At 53.4% G+C, this 23057-nt stretch overlaps 1 protein-coding gene across 1 annotated transcript in view; it reads right to left on the minus strand.

Moving 5' to 3' along the window:
- The window catches only part of EDAR (ectodysplasin A receptor), a 29982-nt gene extending 9228 nt beyond the window's left edge, over nucleotides 1–20754 (minus strand). The window contains exons 1-9 of the mRNA XM_044262436.1: nucleotides 20668–20754; nucleotides 19818–19940; nucleotides 18844–19025; nucleotides 11118–11203; nucleotides 5079–5165; nucleotides 3456–3581; nucleotides 3266–3340; nucleotides 2893–2965; nucleotides 236–392 (exon numbers count right to left, since the gene is read on the minus strand). Of these exons, the coding sequence (XP_044118371.1) occupies nucleotides 236–392; nucleotides 2893–2965; nucleotides 3266–3340; nucleotides 3456–3581; nucleotides 5079–5165; nucleotides 11118–11203; nucleotides 18844–19025; nucleotides 19818–19940; nucleotides 20668–20754 (996 nt within the window). The remainder of the gene's footprint in view (nucleotides 1–235; nucleotides 393–2892; nucleotides 2966–3265; nucleotides 3341–3455; nucleotides 3582–5078; nucleotides 5166–11117; nucleotides 11204–18843; nucleotides 19026–19817; nucleotides 19941–20667) is intronic.
- Between the last annotated feature and the right edge of the window lie 2303 nt (nucleotides 20755–23057).

Genomic DNA, 23057 nt, shown 5'->3' on the forward strand with positions numbered 1-23057 from the left:
GCCCATACATTTAAAAAGGTTTTTTTTGTCCTACGGTATTCCAAGCAATTTTAACATTTCTCCCTTTGCTTACTAGCTTCTGTTTTCTTCTAGAAAGCTAGATGATACAAGGACAAGTTTCCTATTTTTTTGCTTTCATCCCCCCACCCTATCTAGGTTCCTGTGGCCGGCCTGCCTCATGCCTCTGTCTCCCTGGGCAACAATGAGTGTGGAAGGAGCAGCACTGGGGCCTCACCCCGGCCGACTTGGTGGCCGCCGACTTCTCCCGGGCCAGGTGGACCAGCGACAAGAGGCACAGCTCTGGGGAGCCCTGCTTGTCAGAGGCTGGCTCCTCGTCACTGTCTAGGCTCCGGCTCAGCAGCTGCTCATTCTCCGATGATGCGTCGTTCTCGCTGCGGGAACAGGAGGGTGCTTGTTAGCAGTGTCCCTGACACGTTCTCCCAGTGGGAAGACGATCGATCGGGGTGCGGGGACCAGCAGCTCCTGGGCACCAGGTGAGAGAGACATGCCGCACCCGCTACTCCTCGTCCTCTGCTCTCCTCCCAACTAGTGACCTGGCTGCAGGGTGGCTGCGGGGTCCCCCACAGGGCTGGGGTTTATCAGGGAGGGGGACAGCATCTGCTTATCTGTCCCCCTGACCTGGCTCAGTTAAGCCTTCCTGAATAGGTCCCAGCTTCCTGTTTCAATGCAGGCCTGCTCCAAGTTCAGCCATGGGTCTAAAGGCAAACAGGTTTATGTGGCTGGCGCTGAATCTGGGCAAGTTCTCCAGAACAACCCAAAACAAAGCGGAATGAGCCTTCCTGGGGAGCCCCCCTGTTACCAGGGGGTGACCTGCTGAAACATGTGCACTGTGGGTGGGGTCACAGCAAGCTGCGACAGGGGCCTTAGGAGCTCCCCCAGGAAGCCAGGTGGGCCCACGTTCCACCACGGTCCACCGTCCACAGCCCTAGGCACATGTGGGTTGGAGCTGAAGCTCTCAAAATCATTCCAAATATCTGAAAAACAACATTCTTTTTTTAAGGCATCCTGTTTGCTTCCTGTGGTCTGGCTGACAAATTACGAAGAATTCTTCTTTTCTAGCCACAGGGTTACGGTAATGAAGCCCACAGTCAAATGCAACCCTAGAGGGGGATGCAGGTGAGGCCCAGTAAGTTCAGGGCTCTCTGGGAGTTGGCAGGCCTGCCGCTGTCCCCACCCGACAGCAGGCTAGGAACAAAAGCACAGTTGTCCCCAGAGACTACTGACAGCCCCAGGTCCTTCCGCTAAGGCCCGAGAGCAAACAGAGAGGACAGGATCTCTGTGCCTTGTCTTTTACAGAGTGACTGTCCTGTTTTCATTTTTATTTGATATTTACATATGAAACAAGTATTATTTTTCCAAACGTTCTTCCAAGTCCCCCTTTTCCCCAGTCCTTAGACGACACTTAAGACCTAGGGATACATCCCTGCCCTTTGGGTACTCTTCTCTCCTACTTTTGAGAATGAGCAAAGGCTGGAACCCAGAAGGGGAGAGGCTGCCACAACACGAGGCTGGACAGACGGGAGGGTGGAGGGGAGCCTCGTCCCGCGGAGGCACACTGCAGAGCCATCCCCTGCAGTCCGGCCCAGCCTGGTCCAGCCTGGCCCAGCCTGGGGCTCGGAAACGGAGTCGGTGGGAACAGAAACACTCACAGGAAGTGACCCCACCTACGGGATTGCCCAGGGGGATCCACACTTTCTTTTTCTTTTTCTTTTCTTTGCCAGCATGCCCAGATTTCATGATTTAAGTCTGCGTCCTGCCCTTGCGTCAGGGGTCTTGAGAGATGCTGGAGTTTTCTAAATGTGGTAACAACTTTGGAAGTGCTCAGTGAATGCCAAAGCTCTTCACGAACCCTGGATTCAGGACCCCTCCTACAAACGAAAGGCTTTGCAGGAGTCCACCCACCTCAGGAAGGTTCCAGGCCAGAGGCCAGGCCAGGAGACAGCGCTTTCTGTAATTAGTTTGGGGCCCCGCATGGCCTCTGGGCGAGAGGTGAGACAGGGGACCAACACCATGGGGTGGATTTGTGGAACCTAAGCAGGACGGAGTCCAAATGACCATCTAAGGGGGCAAAGGAAAAGTTATTTTCCTCTACCCTGGATATTAAAGCCAGCGCTGATTCTACATCCTAATGTGTGGTAAATATGGAAAAAATCTCACGTGTCCCAGTTCTTCCTTAAGAGGCCTTACTTCACAAGTGTTAGTGGTTGGTCTGGAGTGTGCACAATATGGGCTGTGGGGCCAGACGGTCTGGACTGGTCCCCCGGCCCTGCTGCTCCTGGATGTCCTCAGAAACTTGACAGCTTCTAAACTTCAGCTTCCCACAGATCAGGGTAATAAGAAGACCTTGCACGTGGGGCGCTCCCAGACTTAGCATGGCGCCCAGTGGGCAACCAGTCCCGGATGTCCATTAGCCATCATCATCACCAGCGCTGTTCGGGGCTTAGGGACACCAGTTCTGGCTTTAGCACTAGTGACCCCAGTGTTGCTGTTGGCCATGGTGGGCTGCTGGAGAAGAAGGGGGCACTCTCTAGCTTTGGGTCAGCACACAGAAAGTGGGTGTTGAAAAGGAAGGCCAGAGCGGGGGGCGGCAGGCAGCTGGCCCTGAAGCAAGGTGTTGACCAACTACCCCTCACACTGCCTGGCCCCTGCTGTAGGTCGAGGTGGCCCTAAGGACTGGCAATCTCCTGCCTTGCTGGTCCCAGGGCCCTGCTCCCTCTGGAGCCTCCAGGCCAGTGGCCAGGCTTCTTGGGATGCTCCCCATCTGGCATGCCTACTCCCCTTTAAGCTCAGGACCCCAGGAGGATCCCTGACCTGACCTGGGAGTGGAGGCTGCCCCAACCCATGAGGAGGGGCTGCTTTGGCTTGACTTACCTCTTGGCAGTCTTTACTGGAGCTGTCGTCAGCTTCTCAAATTCGTCCTTCTCGGAGAAAATCACCACACTGTCTGCAGGCAAATGAGAAGATTGGGGGGTGGAGGTGGGAACTGGAGTCAGCCCCTGGCTCTGAGCTCATCCGTCCCCGCTCCCCTTCACTTCCTCCTTAGCAGGCCTTCCCAGTGACTAAGCCACACCACCCCCAGGGCTAAGTGTGACGTGGGTGCCCCGACGCCTCTCCCTGTACCCGTGTTCTAGGTGGCATGAGAGTGCCAGCAGCTGGGAGGCCAGGCTTCTCTGGGGGGTGGAAGGGGGGCACACAACCTCCACCCTAGATGGACACCCGTGCTTTGGAGGTTCGGTTTGCAGACCTTGGGCCTCTTTCTTCTCCTCTTCCTTGCTCACTTGGGCTTCCACGCTCTTCACTGGGTGGCTGGTGCAGCAGGCTGGTTGGAGAAAGGGAAGGTGTGAGGAGTCTGGCTTGTGGACTGGGTAAGCTGGCAGAACCGTCAGAGAGCAAGGGTGTGCGGGGAGGGAGTGGGGGCATCGGGGACCAATCACCTGGAGCAGAAGGCTTCGTCTTCATGATGTAGAACATGATGATGAGCACAATGGCTATGGCCATGATGAAGATGGTGGACATGGCAATGATCAGGGCGGTGGCCAGGTGCCCTTGGCCGGAGAGCTCTGCTGGAGGCAGGGAGAGAGGGCAACACAGAGCTCAGGACTCCCTACAGGAGCCCCTGAGGCCTGCAGAGTCCGCCCTCCAAGAAGACTGCAGTGCCTAAGGCAGGGGACGCGTCTGGGAGACCCTGAGAATCCCAAATGCTTGCTCAGCCTCAGGTTTGCCTTGGCTACCGTTTCCGGAACCCTGGCTGGTCTTAACTGAGGCTGATGATGACGCATCTGGAACGCCAGGCTTCGGGTTTGCTCGGTTGTTCCTGAGGTGCTTACTCTTGGTGCTACTACTTTGGGAGCCCGGGTGGGTTGGGATGTAGAGAGGAAGCAGCCCACGAGCACGTGTCCTGAAGACAGTCCCATCCAAGCAGAAGTCGCCTCTGAGGGCCAGAGATTCGAACCTTGGCTTGATGCTGTCCTGTGTCTCATGCAATTTCAGCCTAAGCGTCAATAATCAGCCTCCCAGGGCAAAGGTGGGGCAGGCGCTGCCGCAGCTCTTCCCCTGTTCTGTCACCCCCACCACTGGGTGCCCTTCCCCAGGGGGCTCTCATTTGTTTCCCCCATAATCCCTGCTGTCAACATGTGCAATGCCCTGACACTCATTCTCTGAAATAAACAGGATTCTGGTCCTCATGAGGCAGGACCCAGGTGACCCAACATTTCCACAGGGAAGGGACAAGATCTAAAGCACCAGGGACCCCCTGAAGGAGGCAGCGACAGTTTTGTAAAGAGGTGCCAGGGCTCATAGGCCCGGCGCTGCTGGTTTCCGTGCCTGTCCTCCCGGGCGGGGTGTGCCTGCAAGAATTCACTGTTTGGACCCCAGGAATGGATGCTATAAATGATTTAATATTCGCTGTGTTGTGTGCTGTTCCCTGCCCCCAACCGGGGGCCTGGTGGAAGTAAGACTCCTATATCCTGGCCAAGTCTTCTTGCTCTGATGCTCTGCGAATGTGCAGGAGGGCCAGGTTCGGGTGGGCGAACCTCACGGAGACCGGGGCCTTAAACAGGCTTAAATAATGGACGGCACCGAAACTGCCAGGTGGTAGGAAGGAGCAGCGTGAGAGAGCGGGAGGGACCAGCCTCAGGGGCCTCCTCCCTCTCCTCTCTCCTCCCTCCTCAAAGCCTTTCCATCCCTAAGGGACTGGAGAGCAAAATGTAGTTCTTGGTAATGCATATGCAAGTGCTGGGCTCTGCAGGTTGATCTGAAAGCCAGCAACAGAATGGCTGCTGCCATCTGGCCCAGCCACGGCCAGGAAGCTCATTCTTTGCCGCCCAGGCACCTGTCCCTAGAGCGCCACCCCGCCCCTCTAGGTGTGCCTTTCTTGCCAGTGTGTTCTACGGGGCCCAGGGCGCCCACGGAGAGATGGATTCCCGTCCTTGCAGAGATCTTGACCGACTTCTCACTCCTGGGGGCACCGAGGAGCCCCACTGCCGTTGCAGGTTCCCACTTTGCGTCATCCTAGCCCCTTATTTGCAGCTGGCTACCTGAAGAAGCACTATCCGTACCTTTGTGGGCATGCTGGAAAGGAGACAGGGTGCTGCTGCCGGAGGTGCTGGGGAAGTTGGCCGAGACTCCGGGGCTGGCGCCTGCACCTGCAAGGGGAACCCAGTCACTGCGTGTTCCCTAGGATGACCTGGACAGACCCCACCTTCGAGGACAGAAAGCAAGGTGTGGCCGCAGATCCGGGAGACCTAGAATTCTAGATTACATGGGTGTTGCAGCGGGGTTGGTGGACAGGGAACGTTTTCATTTCTTAACGTGTTTCATAATCCTTAATGAGCACTTTGACCTCCCAAGGGTTATTCTTCAGGAAGAAGACACATAAGTAAATCTGCTAAGACTAAACAATGGTGTCTCACCAACTTCACTTTTCTATGAATGAAAGTAAAATATATGCCATCTACAGAGATGAGAAAATTCCGTATATATACAAAAGGGTAGGAGGAAAATAATACTTGAGAAATTTCTTCAGCTATGTAAAACAGGAGTGTATTTTTAATCCCCTTTCTAGTTATAAAAGTAATATGTGTCATCATTAAAACTCAGGAGAAAATAGGAATCACTGACAGCATTACTACCTGAGGTTATCATTTGGTATGTTTTCCTTTAGGATTTTCCTGTGATTCATTTTTTTTAAAGACTTGTGACCAAACAGTTTAAGAGCAGAGGCGTCTCCTCTCTGGGGATTTGCTGCTTCTGGAGCCCAGGGACCCAGCTTATCTGGAGCTCCTGGCCTTGTGTCCTTCACCGGGTCTCTCTTCCGGCGGGGCTGCCTCAGGTGTAGATGCTGGCGGGCACAGACCGCTGCACAGTGAACGGGGTGGCCTCTGCCTTCTGCAGGGCACCACGAGTTCTGTGGCTCCTGCTTCTTTCCTTCTTTCTCAACTACTGGTCTCTGGGCTCACTTCTTAGCCCTCCCACCATCAGAGAGGCATGCTGAGGGGTGCAAGGGGTTTGGAAGCAGCAGGCCTGCCTGCGGGACCCGAGTGCTCACCAGCACGGGCAGCCCTTGAATGAACGCAGACTGCAGAGCTGACCTGCTCAGAACAGAGGCCGCCCATCCTAGCCCAGGCCCCCCACCAGCTCTCAGGCCCATGGCCACACCACTTCTTCCTTTAGTGGCTGCCCTCTGAGGCAATGGGAAGCAGGACTATGGGACATGGGAGTGGGAGGGTGTCTGAAGCAGGAACGCTGTTGATGACAGTTGGAAGGGGCTATTCTGCTTCCTCTACTGGGCCTTCCTGTGCCTGCGGTTCCCTGGGAGGGGCCTTGCTGGTGTCCAGAGCTTAGAGATGTTCCTTTGCCTTTCTGGAAAACAGATCAAAGCTTTCTCCTGCCCCCCAATCCCTAAAGTCATGACAGCTCTCAGTGCAGACCACGAGGCTCCCCTCCAGTGTGGGACGGGAGGTTTCAATGGCATCCAGTCAAGTGCTAGAAGCGACATGGGGCATGGCTTCAAGCAGAACCTGCTTTCCTTTTTAAAAGAAAACATGACACTGAAAAACAAAGCTAATCTATCGGTTTGGTAAGGGACTCAAGGGAGCTTAAGCTATTCCTCAGGGGAAAAAAAAATACCCGTGGGCTCTGTTTGTGGATTTGTCATCTTTGTCTCTTCTTGTCCCTTTCTGCCAGGGCTTGCTGGCCAAGGCTGGGTGACAGGGGCTGGGCTTGGGGACACACATGTGCCCAGGCCTGTGGTCCAGGGAGGAACAATGAGAACAGCCGGGCTGCACGCAGACTTCGAGAGATGCCTTTGCGCCGGCTGGCAGGGCTGCTCCCATGGCAGCAAACACCGCATACAGGCCAGAGCACGTCCACAGGTGTACTAGACGTTCCCCTAATTGAGCTCCAGCCAGGGTCAACTGAACAGCCCTGGGCTGCAGGTGCTGGGTGGGGTGTGCGCGGCTGTTCCATGATCCCTGAGCCGACCAGGAGAACGTTCTGTTCTGAGCACATCTCAGAGGGAGGGGGAGGATGGGTGGGAAGACAGAGGTCTATCTCTCTGGGCAGGTGCCTCCAGGACAGCACGCCACAGCCACCAGGTCCCTGCATGGCAAGTTCCCCCGCTCTGGTCTAATGAGTATTTGGTGTCTGGGCATTCCCCTCCCCCTGCACTCGGATATGTACTCTGTGTTTTGGGTTCATTTGGTCTCCTTGGAACAGAGCATTAGATGGAAGTGTTCTTCAGTTGTTGTTTCCCCTGGGTGGTCCACTCCCGATCCATCTTTCCCTGCATAATGCTCCCACTGGAGCCTAGCTTTGAGCAAGCAGAGGGAAGATCCTTCAGGAGAGGAGTAAGGGAGGGTTGATGGAAACTGTGGTCCCGGAAAATCAGCATGGATTTCCACAGCAGGCTACCTTAAAACGAAAGTCAGTGGGGCCTGACACCACCCGGCTCACTGGTGTCCTCGGGCCAGCACTGACTTGGGACAGTCGGTGCAGGAGCTGGGGCCCCGGGCAGTGTTCATCCACCTTCCTCAAGAGGACTTTGAGAGCTATAAGCATGTGGCTTAACGCAGTAATGCTTGCATTCAGTGCGATGACAGGATTTACGGGGCCTTTGAGGTTTGTTAATCCACACAATTTATAAATATGTTGTACGTCTTAAAAACTGCTGGGATTCTCTGCATGGGGCAAGCAGGCTGGATATTCAGGAGTGATTTATTGATTCTTAAGAGTCGTTGGCGAGGGTGTCCCCCGGCTGCTGCGTCGGCCTAGCGCCCCCCAGTGGCGGATCCTGGAACAATGGGCAGAGCTGTTGGAACCTGGCTGCTCCAAGTGAGATTTCCCTGCAGTTTGCTGGAAATGCAGCCTGGGAATCCACCCCAGACCTGGTGCGTCAGGATCTTTTTTTTTTTTTTTTTTTTAACAGGACCCTGGTGACAGGTGTATGCACTCAAGTTGGAGAAACAGTGTGTTAGAAACAGCTGGCTGCTGGTCTTTGGGGACATGAAGGCTTCACATTTGAGTGGCATTGCTGTTGGGCATCGCACGATGGCATCTGCTTTCCTGAGCAGACTTTTCCAAAAGATGAGTCCATCTTGGGCCTGGCACAGGGCTTGGTGTCAAAATAAAAATGAAGAGGAGTGGTCATAAAAATGATGACGATGGGACGAGTGAACTGCCATGCTGGTCCCTACAACACTCTGTGAGGGAGGGCTTCTGCCAGTGGGGTCCCAGGAGAGAAGATGGAGGACAGGATGTGTGGCCTGAGGGGGCCTGGGAGGCCTGGGCTGGAGCCATGCTCACCCACCGGGCTGGGGACCTGCCCCCTGCTCCCTAAGTGCCATGTGTGGCACTGTGGCAGCAGGTGATGTGCCATCCCAGGATGGGGAAACTGAGGCACAAAATTAAGTAACTTTCCCAAGAACTACGAAATCCAAATCTGAAAGCACACCATCTCTTCCTTGCTAACACGGATCCCTTCCATGCCAGCTTTCTGGCATGAGTTCTCATGACTTCATTTCTCAGGAAAGAAAGAAAGCCAGAGAGTGCTGTTTCACCAAGGGGATATCGCTCTTCGACTTCACTGAAAAATAACCGGAGGGCTTCTTCTCTCTCTTCCATCTGGTGCTGATTTGCCAGGACACACAGCGGTGTGATGGAAGTGGCTGTGGTCACTGCAGTGTGTGGAAGGAAGCCCTACGCTCTCCTGATGGGCAAGTCACAAGCAAGGGAGATGGGGAAGCCTTTCTCTCAAGGCTCTTCAGCACTCTGGGGGTGCCCCAGGCATCTGGGGGCCTTCCTGTTGGGCTCTGGTGGTTTAGAGAAGAGTCCTCATGTACACGTGCTTTGTGGTATCAATACTCTAAGCATTTGGGGCGTGGCTGTGTCAGCCCTATTGGTATTTTCTCAATGGTCCAGGAGACACAGACACAGACACAGAGGGATTGTGGCTTGCAAGGTGTTTTAGAGTCCCCTGAGTACCAGGCTCTGGAGCAACTTCCAATAACTTCTGTTTCCATCAGTTATGACCACAGGCTCAAAGTTCGTAACCAATGGCCCCATGGCCTGACACTTCACAGAGCCACGTGCTGAACCTGCTCTTACTCCAAGATGGGAGAGCACTTGCCACACAGAGAAAGAGAGGAGCAGCGTTCCAGGAAGCAGCACTTGGCAGCAGGTGCTGTGCTGAGGAGCTCCCGACCAGGGCACCCGGTGGTCCCCCTGCACAGGTGTCTTCTTGGGAGCTGCCCATTGTCCCTGGCTGCTCCAGACGTAATACACGCAGTGCACGCTTTCCCCAGGTCTGTGCTAGCTTCTCTGACCACGGGTTTGCACAGTCCAGTACTCACTGACTCAACGTAGCTTCGTGCAGCAAGGGCCCAGGGACATCACATCAAAACCAGGGGAAGTGTCTCAGGTTGGAGGCCAAGGCGCTCTTGGCCACTGACTGCAGGCTCAAGAAGGACAGTGCCTGGTGGGGCTCGGGCAGCCAGCTGACGACATCAGGGTCTGATGCATGAGGTTTCCCTGAGTTCCTGGTTTTCCTGGGGTGACCTTGTCAGGGGCAGGCCTGGGAGTTTGAGTCCCAGGGTTTTCATGGAAAACCAGATTTTCTGGTTCCATCTGCTGCTCCTGAGCAAGAGTTTGGGGTCAAAAGGTCCCTGGACTGAGGATGGGACAGAGGGGTGCAGAGCCCAGAGCTGGAGAGGATAACCCTCATGTCCACACTTGAGGCCCTGACCCAGATGGGGCTCTGTGCACCAAGTCACCTGTCAAGACCTAGCCCATTGCCTCTCCCCATATCCCACACGGACACACAGAGGTCTGGTTGGTTGCACCCTGACTCTAGGTTTCAGTGGTTTTGCTGGCCCCTTTCGGGGATGATTGCTACAAACCTGCTGTGAGGCCTTACTGGGAGCTGGTTTTCAGTTATGCAATTCAAGGGTGAAGTTAGGGCAGGGATGCACTCCTTCTCGAAGTGTCCAGGGCTCAGGGGCTTAGCTCTCTCTCTATGTGATGGACCCCACTGTCAGATGGCGTGAGGAGGGAGGTGACCTTCCAGCTGGCCAGGTGGTTATGGAAGTCTCGCATAGGGACAAACCCCGCGTGTGAGCTGTGTTCCAGGTTCCACAGACCAAGGGCCTTTTCAACATGGGTGGGCAGTGCCTGACATCTTGGTGAGGGCTCCATTCATCCCAGAACTATCTGGTATTGAATTGGTCAGGATTCCTTAGCAGGAGACCGTGGTGTGGCAGCTGACTTCAACACAGGATCTGCTGGCAGCCTGGAGCCCTTGGGCCTCCTCTAATTTGTGAATTAATGAGCACGTGGCTGGGTATAAAGCTCCACTTTAAAGGCATACAAATCCATGACTGCCGGGGCATCTGCTGAAGCAACCTAGGAAAGAGGGGGTGCACCCCTGGCAGTGAGGGTGGGGCTGGAGGAGAGCAAGGAAGGGCTCCTGCGGCCAGGGACAGCGGTCCACCCACCCACCTCCATGGTGTCTCTCCAGATCACAGCTCCAAGCGGCCACACACTACATTCTCTGGAGCAGAGCTCCCTTCCTCACAGAGACATGCAGTGAGGACTAACTAGAAGGAAAACAGGAAAGCACCAGCCCACAGCTGGCCTCAGAACTTGTGAGCCTCACTGCTCACGTGGGCTTCGTGGAATCCGGTTCATTCACTGTGACCACTCCTCACCTTTCCCTTGGCCTTACCTGCTTTGAAAATACATGTATGAGAGCTTAGGATCATCTAGTGCTTTGTAGGACGTGGCAAAACAGCTCAGCAACTGTGATCTCATTGGTTTTTCCAATAATTGCATGAGAGGGGGGGTTCAGATTTTTGTGTCCCCGCGTCGCAGATGAGAAAACTCGTTCCAGGTGGCAGGTGACCGACTGACCTAAGTCTCATGCTATAGCAAACCTCCCTGCAGGGACCTGCGCCCGGCTGACCAGTTCACGGAGCATTTCTGGTCTTGCCCTCACTGTAGTTCATCTGTCCAGGTGCTGGGACTGGTTTTCTTCTCCCTCCCCGGGTAATGAGAGATACAGTGTAGAAGCAGTACAGTTCTGATGGCAGGATAAAAGCACTCACATTCCTTGGTGTTGGGGGGTGCCAAGAGGCAGGAGTAGCAGACCATGCCATAGATGTTCCTGGGTCTGTTTTCCAACATGTAGTAGCTGCAGGAAGGGAGAGACAAGACAAAGCAGACAGCTGAGCCTGGTGTCACTATAGGCAATCACTGACCACTTGGCATGCCCATGATTCAGGCATGATCCTAGCCTCACCAAAGTCAGAAATGAGACATATACCATGGGAATCAGGAGCCAGCAGAGCCAGCAGCCCATTTTTACCACTGAGTTTCCTCAGGAGTTTTCGGTATGACTTGTAATGGAACATTCTTTTTCCAATATTGGGCCATGTTGGGCCTTTCCATCTCCTCTCCTGTTTGGTTCTTTTCACTGATGGATTTGCTCAGAGTGTGAGTGATCATCCTGTCCCCACCGTTGGTCACTGGGGTATCTGCCAGTAGACCCCAATTAGCTCTCTGGGTGTCCCAGACAGCGAGCCAGGACCCCCTGTAGGAGGAGGACCCCCAATCCAGCAAGTGCCCATCTCACAGCCTTTAGCCTGGTGGGATTACTGGTGAATGCATCTCTGAGCCCCTCAGACACGGGCACTTTCCCGACCTCCTGCAGGCCTGCTGAGTTTGGACAGAAGGGGCCCGCAGTGGACAGAAGGACAGCAGCAGCATCTAGAGAGGTCAGCACAGAAGGCCTTCGGAGTGGCCTGGCTTACAACCAGGTCATGACTGACATTCCTTTGCCTGAGGGCAAGCGCTCACACCGGGGCTGGAGGTGTGAAGGAAGGAAGGAAAGGAAGGAAGAGGACAAATCATTACAGTAAGACAGTGAAGTCCTTTCCCGCCGTTGACACTGGGAAACTCGAAAGATGTGGCATCAATGTGGCAGCTGCAGTGACTGTGCTCACCCTCAGGATGCCCTCCCTGCCGGGCTCTGCACCCTGGGTCAGAGCTCCCTATGGGACCTGCGACCCTGTCGACCCAGCCATCCTCGCTTCCGGCGCTCACAGCTCTGGCTCCTTTCCACCCTCAGACTTTGGCACTTCTCTTGGCGCGTGCCTGCTTTCCATAAACACACATTCGGCGATGATCATGGAGCCATTTATCACATCATGAGAGGTCGATTAAGTAACATGAGCTGGTGCCAAAGTTTTCCCTCATTACAATTCAAGAGATGAAAAATCCCTCTGCACTACTGGATTTTTCCATGGTTGGTTTTTAATCTCTTTTTTACTAGCCGTGCACGCTCAGGCCCCCGCTGATGGTGGGGGAGGTGTCAGCGTGACAGGGGTGCAGGACGGGGGGCTGTCTTTGGACTCCAGCCGCCATAAGCTGGACCATTACCAATAACATTATGGTCATAATTGCCTGCCCTTCCTCAGGGCCTTTTATCCTCAGATCCCTGTGTATCTTGTAAACATTAATTAACCAATCTCAAAACACCCCTCAGAGAAGCCACAACAGCCAGTTTTCCAGTTAAGCCTTCTGGAAAAAGCCTCTCTCAAACACACATGCTGCCACCCTCCAGAAGCCATCTGGGCCTGGGACGCAGGAAGCAACCATGGGGCTTTGGCGCATCTGCTCCTAGGAGGCGGCCTCTGTCTGTGTGTGGCCTCACAAGGGTGACAGGCTCCAGGTCAGCTGCCAGATGTCTGACATCCAGACCCAGTGATGGCACTGGGGGACCCTGAGCCACATCCCCCCACCTCCAGCACGGTCTGCTGCCAGGTCAGGACTGTCTCCGTGCCTGACCAGGGTGTCCCTCAGGGCCAGACTCATTCATCGCTGTCCTCCTGGCCTCTGTGCTGGGTACTGAGGAGGGACAGTTTCAGGCCAACATCGGTTGGAAAAATAAATGAATGAGACAAAATTCTTCTCCATGGAAGTTCAAAGTTCACAGACTGACAAGAGCCCTGAGGGAGTTCTGTGCCTCTTTCCTCCCTTTTTAAAAACCAGAACCTCAGAATTCTGAGCCCCAGGAGCTGAGCTCAGTCTTAGATGAAGAGCCACAGCCCCCCAGTGGGCGGGGCACACCCGGCTCAGGACAGCTCCCCTTGGGCTCCAGGGAGGCCTTGGTCCACCCTTGCTGGGGGGCCCAGTCTGCTGCCCCTTGTCAGCACAGGGCTCCTTCTCGCTCCCAAGTGGCTCTGCCTGACTCCCACGGGGCCTCTCAACAGCAGGCCTCCCGTCCTGACCGTGTGTCTGGACCAAGCTGTGTGACGTATTAAATAACTTGGCCAAGAAACAAAATACCGGGACTATCCATTTAAAAAAAGGTAAGTCGGCTCCAGGCCGCCATTGTGGGATCGCACTGCCGGAGTCGGGGTGTTGACTACCTCACACACTTCGTGGCATGGTCTGCTGTGCTGTGAGTGCTTCCTTTTCAGGAAGAGCCTCAGCAACTCTTGCTGCAACTTACACCTGAATCTCTCATCCTAGCTGCGCGGGTGAGTAGAATAATTGTTTGGGGGCCTCCTTCCGACCCATTCCCAACAGTTTGAAGCTGGGCGTTCATTCAGGGTCTGTGGCCCTGACAAAGAGTATCGGGTCCCCCCGTCCTTTTGTAGAGGCTTAATTTCCTATACTTCCATCTATGTTTAGACTTTTCTTAGTTTTTTTTTTCTTTTCTTTTTCTTTCTTGTGTTTTTCCTCAAAGGTTGATTAAGGTAAGTAGACGAAGATAAAACCCAGTTTAAATGGGGCTTTTAGGGGCAGCTGGGTGGCTCAGTTAAGCAGTTGCCTTTGGCTCAGGTAATGATCCCGGGGTCCTTGGCTCGAGCCCCATGTTGGGCTTCCTGCTCAGCGGGGAGTCTGCTTCGTCTTCTCCCTCTGCCCCTGTCCTGCTCATTCTCTCTCTCTCTCAAATAAATAAATAAAATCTCAAAAAATGATAAATGGGACCTCTACAATCTTCTATGAAGGGACTGACTTCCTCCATGTCAATAGATATATAGATTTCCTCCAAAGACTTCCTTTCCTAAGCTTGTTGTGGATGCCACTGAGCCATCGGATGCTCTGTCTTCCCACACAATGTGGTATGTAGACCCTTGTCCTTGCTTGGTCCTCCAGTTGCCCCACAATGCCTCATCTGAAGGGAGTAGACATGAGGTGGAAGCCGGCCAGCAGAAGGTGAGATGGGCCATAGCCAGCCTGGGTAAGCTGATGCCCAGGTAGGGGGCAGACGCAGGCTACGAAATCCAGCCTTAGCTGTCTTCCTCTTCTCCTGTTTTTGTTCCTGGTCCTCCCACGCAACCTTCTCCACAGGAAAGCTCATTGTTCTGCCAGCCTCTCAGCCACACAGTGGTGCACAGCACAGAGGGCAAAGGAGAGGGAGAGCGTGCCTGCCAAACCACAAGGGGGCCAGGGCCAAGGCAACCTGTGGCATTAGGAAGGCAGCTCTGACGAGGCCTGCGCTGCAGCCCGGCAGGCATGCGGACTAGGAATAAAAACAGCCTTTCACCGGGCCACCAACACCAGCTTACCAAAACTCCTTTACTCCTCCCCTGTGACACGGCATGAGAGCTTTACTTGTTCCCTAGACCTAGGGCAGGTACCAGGAGGTGGGAGGCCCTGCGGCCCTCCGCTGACATGCACCGAACTCCACAGAGCCGGTAGGAGGAGGCTGGGGGACGAGAGGTACAGCAGGGGCCTTTTGTGGCAGTGGCCTCGGGGGCTGGGGGTGACAAGGTCAAACCGGAAACGAGCTACACCTTCACATCCGTGGAGCAATGTGAGGACACACTGCTGTGCAAGTCCAGATGTGTCTCCTCACCCACTCTGTGTGGCCCTCACCCACTCTGTGAGGGTGCTGGGGGCCGAGACCAGGTGTGGAAGAAGCGGGTCGCTCTTCTTATGGAGGAGGGAGGGAGTTACTCAAGACTTCGGAGCTAGGAACACCCATTTAAGAGTAGAGTATAGATGTCAGCTTCCCCACTAATTCTACACAGTTATCTTTTGAAGCCTTCTAGAGGCAGGGCACGCACAACCACAGGCAATCCTCTTTCTGGGATGTGTACGAGGGCCAAAGAAATTGTATTCACCGCCACAGAACAGCCCTTCTCGTGACAGCACTGGCACCTGCACTGGTCCCAGGGCTGTGCTTTCTGGCGAGAAAGTATCTGTGGATCGAGGTAAGGATGAAACAGGCTGCTCCAAGTTCATAATGGCTGCCCCTTTTAGATCACCTGGAATAGTATCATGGCTGTATCTCCCAGAACACTGTGGGATGTATGCATGGTTTGGGCTGCAGCTGTGCGGCCGGGTCAGAGCTGGCAAGGTTGAGGATGAGCCTCTGTTCAGTACCTACCCATGCTCCCCCTCTGTGAGGCTGCCTCACTGGAGGAACCTGTCTGGACCAGTGGCTCCCACACCATTAATGCAGAGATGACTTCCAGATCTGACCTGAGCTTCATACCTGTTTATCCATCTATGTGTCAGAGACCTTGGTCTGGAGGCTACAACCACCTCAAATGCACATATGCATCCTTTATCTTCCCTCCCCCTTCTCTCCACTAATCCTAATCCTCCTGTATCCCACCTCCCAGCAAATGCCATCAATGTCCTCACAGTGGGCCAAGGCTGCCATCTGATTCCTCTTCAAGATCTCCTCCTCCGAAGCCCCCATGCCCTCGCTCTGCAACTCCAATCTGTGCTATCTATCTTCTAGTGAACTCTCAAATTTTTCCTCTCCCTCCGACTTCCAAGGCTCCCATCTGGCCCCAGTTCTCGCAATGCCTCTGGGCTCCATGTCTTCCCTATGCGGCACATTTTTCCTCGCTGCTGCCAAGAAGATTGTTCCAAGGTACTGCCCAGTCGTGTCCTATCCCAGTTTAAAGTCTGCATGGTGGCCTGCTTCAGCATCGAGCTAAAGACTAGGCTAATGCCTAGTGTCTTCCACATCATTTTCCAGAGCCATTTTCTCTCTGGCCCCCACCTCCCCTCACTGGTTTCTCCATACCTCCATGGCTGCACCTTCCATGTCACCACAGGGACCCTCATCTTCACATCCCACCAGTTTGCTTGCCCCTTTGAGCTTTGCCCTGAATCTCTTGGAGAGCTCTGTCCTAGTTCTTAGCCTGACCAACTCCACCATCCCAATGTCACCCTAAGAAGTCTTCGGAGACCCTTCCCGACCCACCTACCTAACCATGAAGGGAGGGGTCCTTCCTGGACTTCTAGAACACCATGTGCATCCACCGCACGATGCTGGGGTCACTGATTTCCTTGTCTCACTCTCTCACAGAAATGAGGAACTATGTCTTTCCTCTTGGCCTTACAAGCGCTGACCTGATAGGCTCTTAGCTCACAGGTTTACTAAAGCAGATGCAGGAGCAGTTAGGCTAGGCTGTGATGGTCAGATCAGCTCCTCACACTGGGGGGCTCTCAAATAAGTGAGGATTTTAAAAAGAGGATTATTTGCTTTCCAAGGTGAGCATGGCAATGTGTGCACGCTTTTCCTTAGCATACCTATAGTTACTCCATGAAACTCTGCCTTTCTTTCCTGAATTATGCATCTGCACCAATAAGAATTAGTGATGATGAAGTTTCAGGAAGCACACAGGTTCTCAGTACCCACTTAATGGGAAGACCACACTGAATTTCTCTCTTTTAAGCACAGCACCTGTGCACCAGAGTCTCTCAATGGATGTTTGTACCATTCATTGGGTGGGAATGCCTAGTTTCTGCTTCTTTTAACATGTTCCTTTTGGTGAAGCCTGCACTAATGCAATAACGTCAACAACCAAATTAAAGACTTTCAGCTACAGAACTTTTATTTTTATCATATTCTTTAAGAGAACCATCTAATATCTTCCCTAGGTATAGCTATCTGCTTTTTTTGCATATTGAAAAATAAGGCTCCACAACAAGGTTCCCTGCTTTCTTTATTCATTTGACCGATGTGTTTGAATCACATGCTGTGTCAGGGACACTGACATGGGGTTGTCAAGCAGATATCTGGAAATGCAGGTCTGTAGCTCTGGAGGAAGCTCTGAACTGAAGATTGAACACTGGAGAGGGTAGGGGTGGGGGATGGTCACCAGCAGAAAGAAACCATGGGAATCAATGCTTCTCTGTAACAAATCTGAACTAAGATTTGTAAGATCTCATTTTAAAGAGTTATTCACTTTCAATCTATTAGGTTGGTGGGTCTTTCTGCCTTCTTCGTATTTCCTTTTTCTTACAGACTAATGCCTCATGTTCTTATTTGAATATATCCTTCTTACATTCTTTCTTCTCTTAATTCAGTACAGTGATCTGGAAAGATATGGTGCACAAAATGGGTTTTTTAAAAGTATAGTGTGCTATTCAAAATGCCACTACTACCATGACCACCACCACTTCTATTATCACCACTGCCATCATCACCACCACTGCCTCCATCATCAGCATCTCCATCATCACTACTACTGCTTCCATCATCACCACCACCACCTCCATCATCAGCACCATCACCTCCATCATCACCACTGCCGCCTCCATTGTCACCACATCACCTCCATCATCACCACCATCACCTCCATCATCAGCACCTCTATCATCACTATCACCACCTCCATCATCACCACCTCCATCATCACCATCACCACTTCCATCATCAGCACCTCCACTGTTTCCATCATCACCAGTCTCCAACACCACCATCACCTCCATCACCACCATCACCACCTCCATCATCACTACAACTGCTCCCATCACCACTATCACCACCTCCATCATCATCACCACTGCCTCCATCATCAGCACCTCTATTATCACATCACCACCTTGATCATCACCACCACTGCCTCCATCGTCACCACCATCACCTCCATCATCACCACCGCTACCTCCATCATCACTACCTCTATTATCATCATCACCACCTCCATCAACACCTCCACTGCTTCCATCATCACCATTGTCTCCAGCACCACCATCACCTCTATCACCACCATCACCACCTTCATCATCGATACCACCACCACCACCTCTACCACATCTACCATCTCTACTACCACACTGTAGCCATTGCCACGGTTTTTGTTTTTATCTGTAGCCCTTGCAAGCACTGTGCTGTGTGGCCACTAGAGGGAGGAAGCAGCAAGAGCCGAGGCTTGGTAGATCCTTGGTGTCAAGCCTGTGCTTCCCTCTTCCAGGCGTAACTTGGTAATGTGTCCTGCCTGTCAGAAGGAAGAGTTTATCTTTCTTTCAAGCTAGCTCCATTTTCATTTTGCTTTTTCGGAAAAACTTTTGATACATAACAGAATTGTGGTGGAACTATAGCTACCAAACAATTCACATATTCCTATTAATAGCTTTTACCCTCAGATTTTTCCAGAATACCAAAAAACACTGGTTTTATACAGTGTATTATACAGTTTATTAATTTTCTTTTCTTCAAAGCATTCCACATGTGTTATCTTAAGGTATTTAACATATTTGTTTGATTTGGGTTGTTGGGAAGATATTATTGTGATTCTGACTAACATCCACTTACGAGACATAAAAGCTGAGCCTGGGTGGGCTGCCCATTCTCTAGGTGGCGGGACTGGCCATCCCAGACCCCATGCTTCCTGACTCCAGACAGGTGCCCCCTCCCTACGGACCCGCCCCCCTGTACAGCCAGTGGGAGTGATACTACACTGTGGTCAGAGGTGTTCATGTTCCCTGGGGCCTCGCCAATGGGACATTCAGGCCTTTCTGCAGGGCGCATCCTGGGAGGAGGCCTAGCAGTGGCCTAGCAGTGGCCATGCTTACCCAGGGAGACACGGCCCGCATTCAGCATCATTCTCCATGTCCCCCGGCGTCAGCACGGTGGCCCGGAAGAAGCCCTCGCAGTCCTTGTGGCGCCTGCATATCTGGTAGCCTCCTTTGGAGAACTTCTCTGCTGGGCAGGGGACGCAGCCATAGTCCTCATCTTTGGTGCCATAGCCGCAGGACTGGCCAAGGAACAGGACAGAGGAACACAGGTGAGTATGCCAGCCACACCTGCTGTGACTGGGGGCACTGGCATACCAGGCACGCCGGGCACACTGGTTGCTTCCAGAAGCTTCTCTTGCTGGGCGTTGGTTTCCTGACCTGTCCTAACTGCAAACCCCCTGTGCTCCAACTCTGAGCTCCTTTCCCCAGTGCTCCTGGGCTTCAGACGTTGCTGCGCTCCCCGGGGTCGCTGAATAGATTCCCTGAATAGATTCAGGCCAGGTTTTCCCTGCCAGTGACACAGCCCATGGCTTCTGACATTCTCAGCTCTCCGTGACAACCCTGAACGCTGAAGCTGGGGGCCTTTCTCTAGGCTGAACACCAAGCTGAGCCTCAACCGCAGGAGAGGGAGATGCCGCGCTCAGGAGTCAGTGTGCCGCTACTGCGGGACATCAGTCATGCCTCCTTGTCAGACGCCCTGAAACCCATCTGATCCAGGTACAAGTGGATCAAGTGGTACAAGAGGGCAAGTGATTGTCCTCTAAAATAAATGGACACAGCTCCTGAGAAATCTGTCACAATGGCCAGATTTCTCTGTCACTCTGTCACTCTGTGTCTCTTTTGCGTCAGGGATGCGCCATTCCTGGGCTCACTGCTGCTCAAACCTTTTAATCGGGATGCCTGAGGTCCATAGACAACCAGCCTGATTTAGCTTGGGGACCACACATAGAGCCATACACACGCGCCAGTGACATCCGCCATGTGACGGAGGACAGCTGCCCGGGCCCCAGGGTGGCTGGCAGGGGCCTTACCAGGTAGGGCTCCTCCCCCGGGCCACACTGCGGACACTCATGGCACAGCCCCGTGGTCTGGTTGTAGTACTCGTTCTCGCCGCAGTTGGAGTACTCTGCTTTGGCCGAGCACAGCAGTGACACCTGCCATGAGAAAGGGTGTCTTTCCGGCCTCTGTGCCTCCTTGGAGACACGCACGCGTCCTCAGGGGAGCACCCTGAGCAGGTGCTGCAGGGGAAGGAGCCTGGGTGGGGTCCCCTGGGGCTCGGGTCCCTCTAACAGCAGCCACTACACTGGGCAGGCTACCCTGCTTCCTGCCAGCTGACCTCACTGCGGGTCCCCCTCACCCCTCCATCAAAACTCCATCTCATCTTCGAGGCCTGTTCCAAACTCCTTTCACCCACCAACTCTTGCTTCCACCCTCCCCAAGGTCATGGAGGAGGCGGCCCTCTTCCCAGAGCCTCTGGAACAGTGGATTTCTGTCACATGCAGCCCCTTCTCTGCAAGAAGCCTGGGTCCCTCCTGGCGGTGGAGCCACAGGCGTGGTGCTCACCAACAGGCGTTGGGTTGCGTATACTGCAACACAAAGAAGCATTTAAGGACCTTTCTCTACGTGGAACCCTAGAAAGGGAGCCACCAAGCAGTCTAATCTGAAGGGGGTCTTGCTCAGTGTTCTGCATGCTCAGCAGAGCCCAGCGAAGGGGCTGCTAGCAGAGTCCTTCGCACTGCACAGCTGGGCAGACTGACACAGAAGAGGCCGAGAAACCAGCCTCCAGTAGGCAGGCAGGCTGAGGAGCTCCCCAACCCCTCCACCCCCACCCGGGCCTCCTCTGGGGTGCTGTGGGAGTTCACAGCGGGAGGGTGCACTTACCACCAGCATGGGGAGCCACGGCACACGCTTGCAGCCTCCCACGCAGGCCATCTGCTCCCACTGCTTTGCCTGTAAGACACACTTCATAGCACCCAGGGGCCTCCATGGCCTGGCCACAGCCTAGCCCCCATCCTCAGTCCGGTGGCCGCCACCATGTCCCACCGGGGATGAGGGGTCTCCCCAAAAGCGGGGCAGGAAGCAAATACAACATAAAAGCAAAGGTGGATTTTAAGCTGAGGCCAGGCCCCTTGGGCTGATTCCATCAGTGGCCCTGCCAAGATCACACCCATCCCAGGGAGAAAAGACCAGAGAGCATGGAGGGCCCATCATGGAAGACAGGGCAGTGACCAAATGTTCACCCATGCACAGAGTCTGAAGAAGCCTGGTCTTACACGGAGCGTAAAGGTGGGGGTCCCAGCAGGCCCCAGTCCTCCTGCTCCGGGGGACGGTGCCAGGACTCAGAGTCTGGCCTGGCCCCATTGCACTCCACTGCCAGCCCTGCTTCCAGCTTCTTCCTCGCTCTGTCGAGAAGAGGCTGTGGTCAAAGTGGTCAAGAGTGCACAAGTCCGACCACTTAATTTTATAGCCAAGTCAATGGAAGACCACTGGGTGTAGTGACCTGTCCAAGGGCCACACAGCCACTTATGGACAGAGGGTGATTATGGCCCAGGTGTTCAGGTGCTTGATTTGAATGAGGAGGTATTGTTTGTCACCTCTCCATCGTGAGGATGGGAGGCCTGTGTTTCTAACCAAAAGCAGTCTTACCTGGGAGCCTGCCTGTACAAGACAAGAGATGGGCTCATGGGAGGGCTCACGTCCCTCAGTGGCCACTGCTGGTTCACTGCTGTCTTGCTTTGACTTGACAGAATAAACTATGGACTCAGACAGGAGTCAGACTTCCCAAGAGCATTTACCCTCTAAGCCCTCTATGTGGGTGAGCCGTGTCTGCTCATGGAAACCCATAATTCCCAAATCCACACAAAAAACACTGTGGAGGATAGCTCAAAGCAGGAGACCTGACGAATGGGGAAATTCACTCTTGTTTCTGGAGAAAAGTCCTGACCTTTGTTCTTCAATACAGTATCTTTTTTTTTTTTTAAAGCATTTTATTTATTTATTTATTTATTTTAATTTATGAAAGGCATAGAGAGAGAAGGGGCAGAGAGAGAGAATATCCAAGGAGATTCCTGTGGAATGTGGAGACTCAGGGCTCCTTCCCATAAGCCATGAGACCATGACCTGAGCTGAATCCAGGAATCACACCCTTAACCTGACTGAGCCATCCAGGCCTCCTCCCTTGGAGTGATATCCACTGAATTTTCAATGAAGATTTTTTTTGGCAGGGGTGAAACAGAGTTGGGGTGACTACGGACCGAGGAGGGTTATGGGGAAGTCTCCCTTTCCATAAGGTTCTTAGCTTCAGAATGATGTACAAGCGTATGGGTGAACTTTGTGATCAGAAAAAAAAAGGTAGTAAAGACATTTCGCTTTGGGAGGAAGCATCTGATTGCTCTGAGAACAGGCAGAGAAGGATGTCCAGAGCATGATTCCAGAGACAGAGGACCTACTGGAGACACTGGGGAATGGGCAGTACCCTGGGGGCCTGGATCTTTCCCCTGCTTACCTTGAAGATGTTCTCACCGGTAAGAGTAACATCAGGAGGCCTTTGGAAGGGTTAGGTTTCCAATAACTCTTGAAGAGATACAAAAGCTGCTTTTTCTCCCCTGCTAGCATGCTTGCTTTTTTGCAATTCAGTGCTACATTTACGTTTGAAACACACTAAATGGACTGAGGCAAGATTAAAGCACCCAGCCACCTCAGCGGTGAACTTCTGGGTGTTTTCCTTCTAGCAATGGAGCAAGCTGGGGCAGGCAGGGAGGGAGGAAGAGGGAGGCCTGACCTGCAGTCCCGCCAGGGGGAAGGGAACCGTACAAATAGAAGAACCTGCTCTCTGCCCGACTGACAGCCTGGCCCTTGTTTCGGAATGGGGGGTAGCAGAAAGGATTGCAGGCAGCGGGGCCAGAAGCCCTCCCCAGGAGAGCTGCAGCCCTGGAGGCCTTCCAAGAACAATACTAAGGGTTTCTAATTTAATTGACTTCTAATTATAGCTGAGTCTGGGAGGGCTTCCCTGTAAACATAGAGAAAGGGCTGGGCTGGGTGCACCTTAGTGTCAACCTGGAGCATTTATTGAGAGGCTCGTTAAGGAGGTTTCTAGGTGAATCCAAGAAGACAGGAAAGAAAAAAAAATACACAAGGGGAAACAAAGTCTGTGGGGTCCGGTGCATTTCTGGCATGTGTACCAGGTCTCCAAGAAGGTGATTGGGCTGGGGGAGGAAAGCGGGGGAGGCCTCTAGTTAGGGTTTCATTTCCAAGGCCTGACTTCACCTGGA

The sequence above is a fragment of the Neovison vison genome, chromosome 8, assembly GCF_020171115.1.
Source record: "Neovison vison isolate M4711 chromosome 8, ASM_NN_V1, whole genome shotgun sequence".
Taxonomy (NCBI): Eukaryota; Metazoa; Chordata; class Mammalia; order Carnivora; family Mustelidae; genus Neogale; species Neogale vison.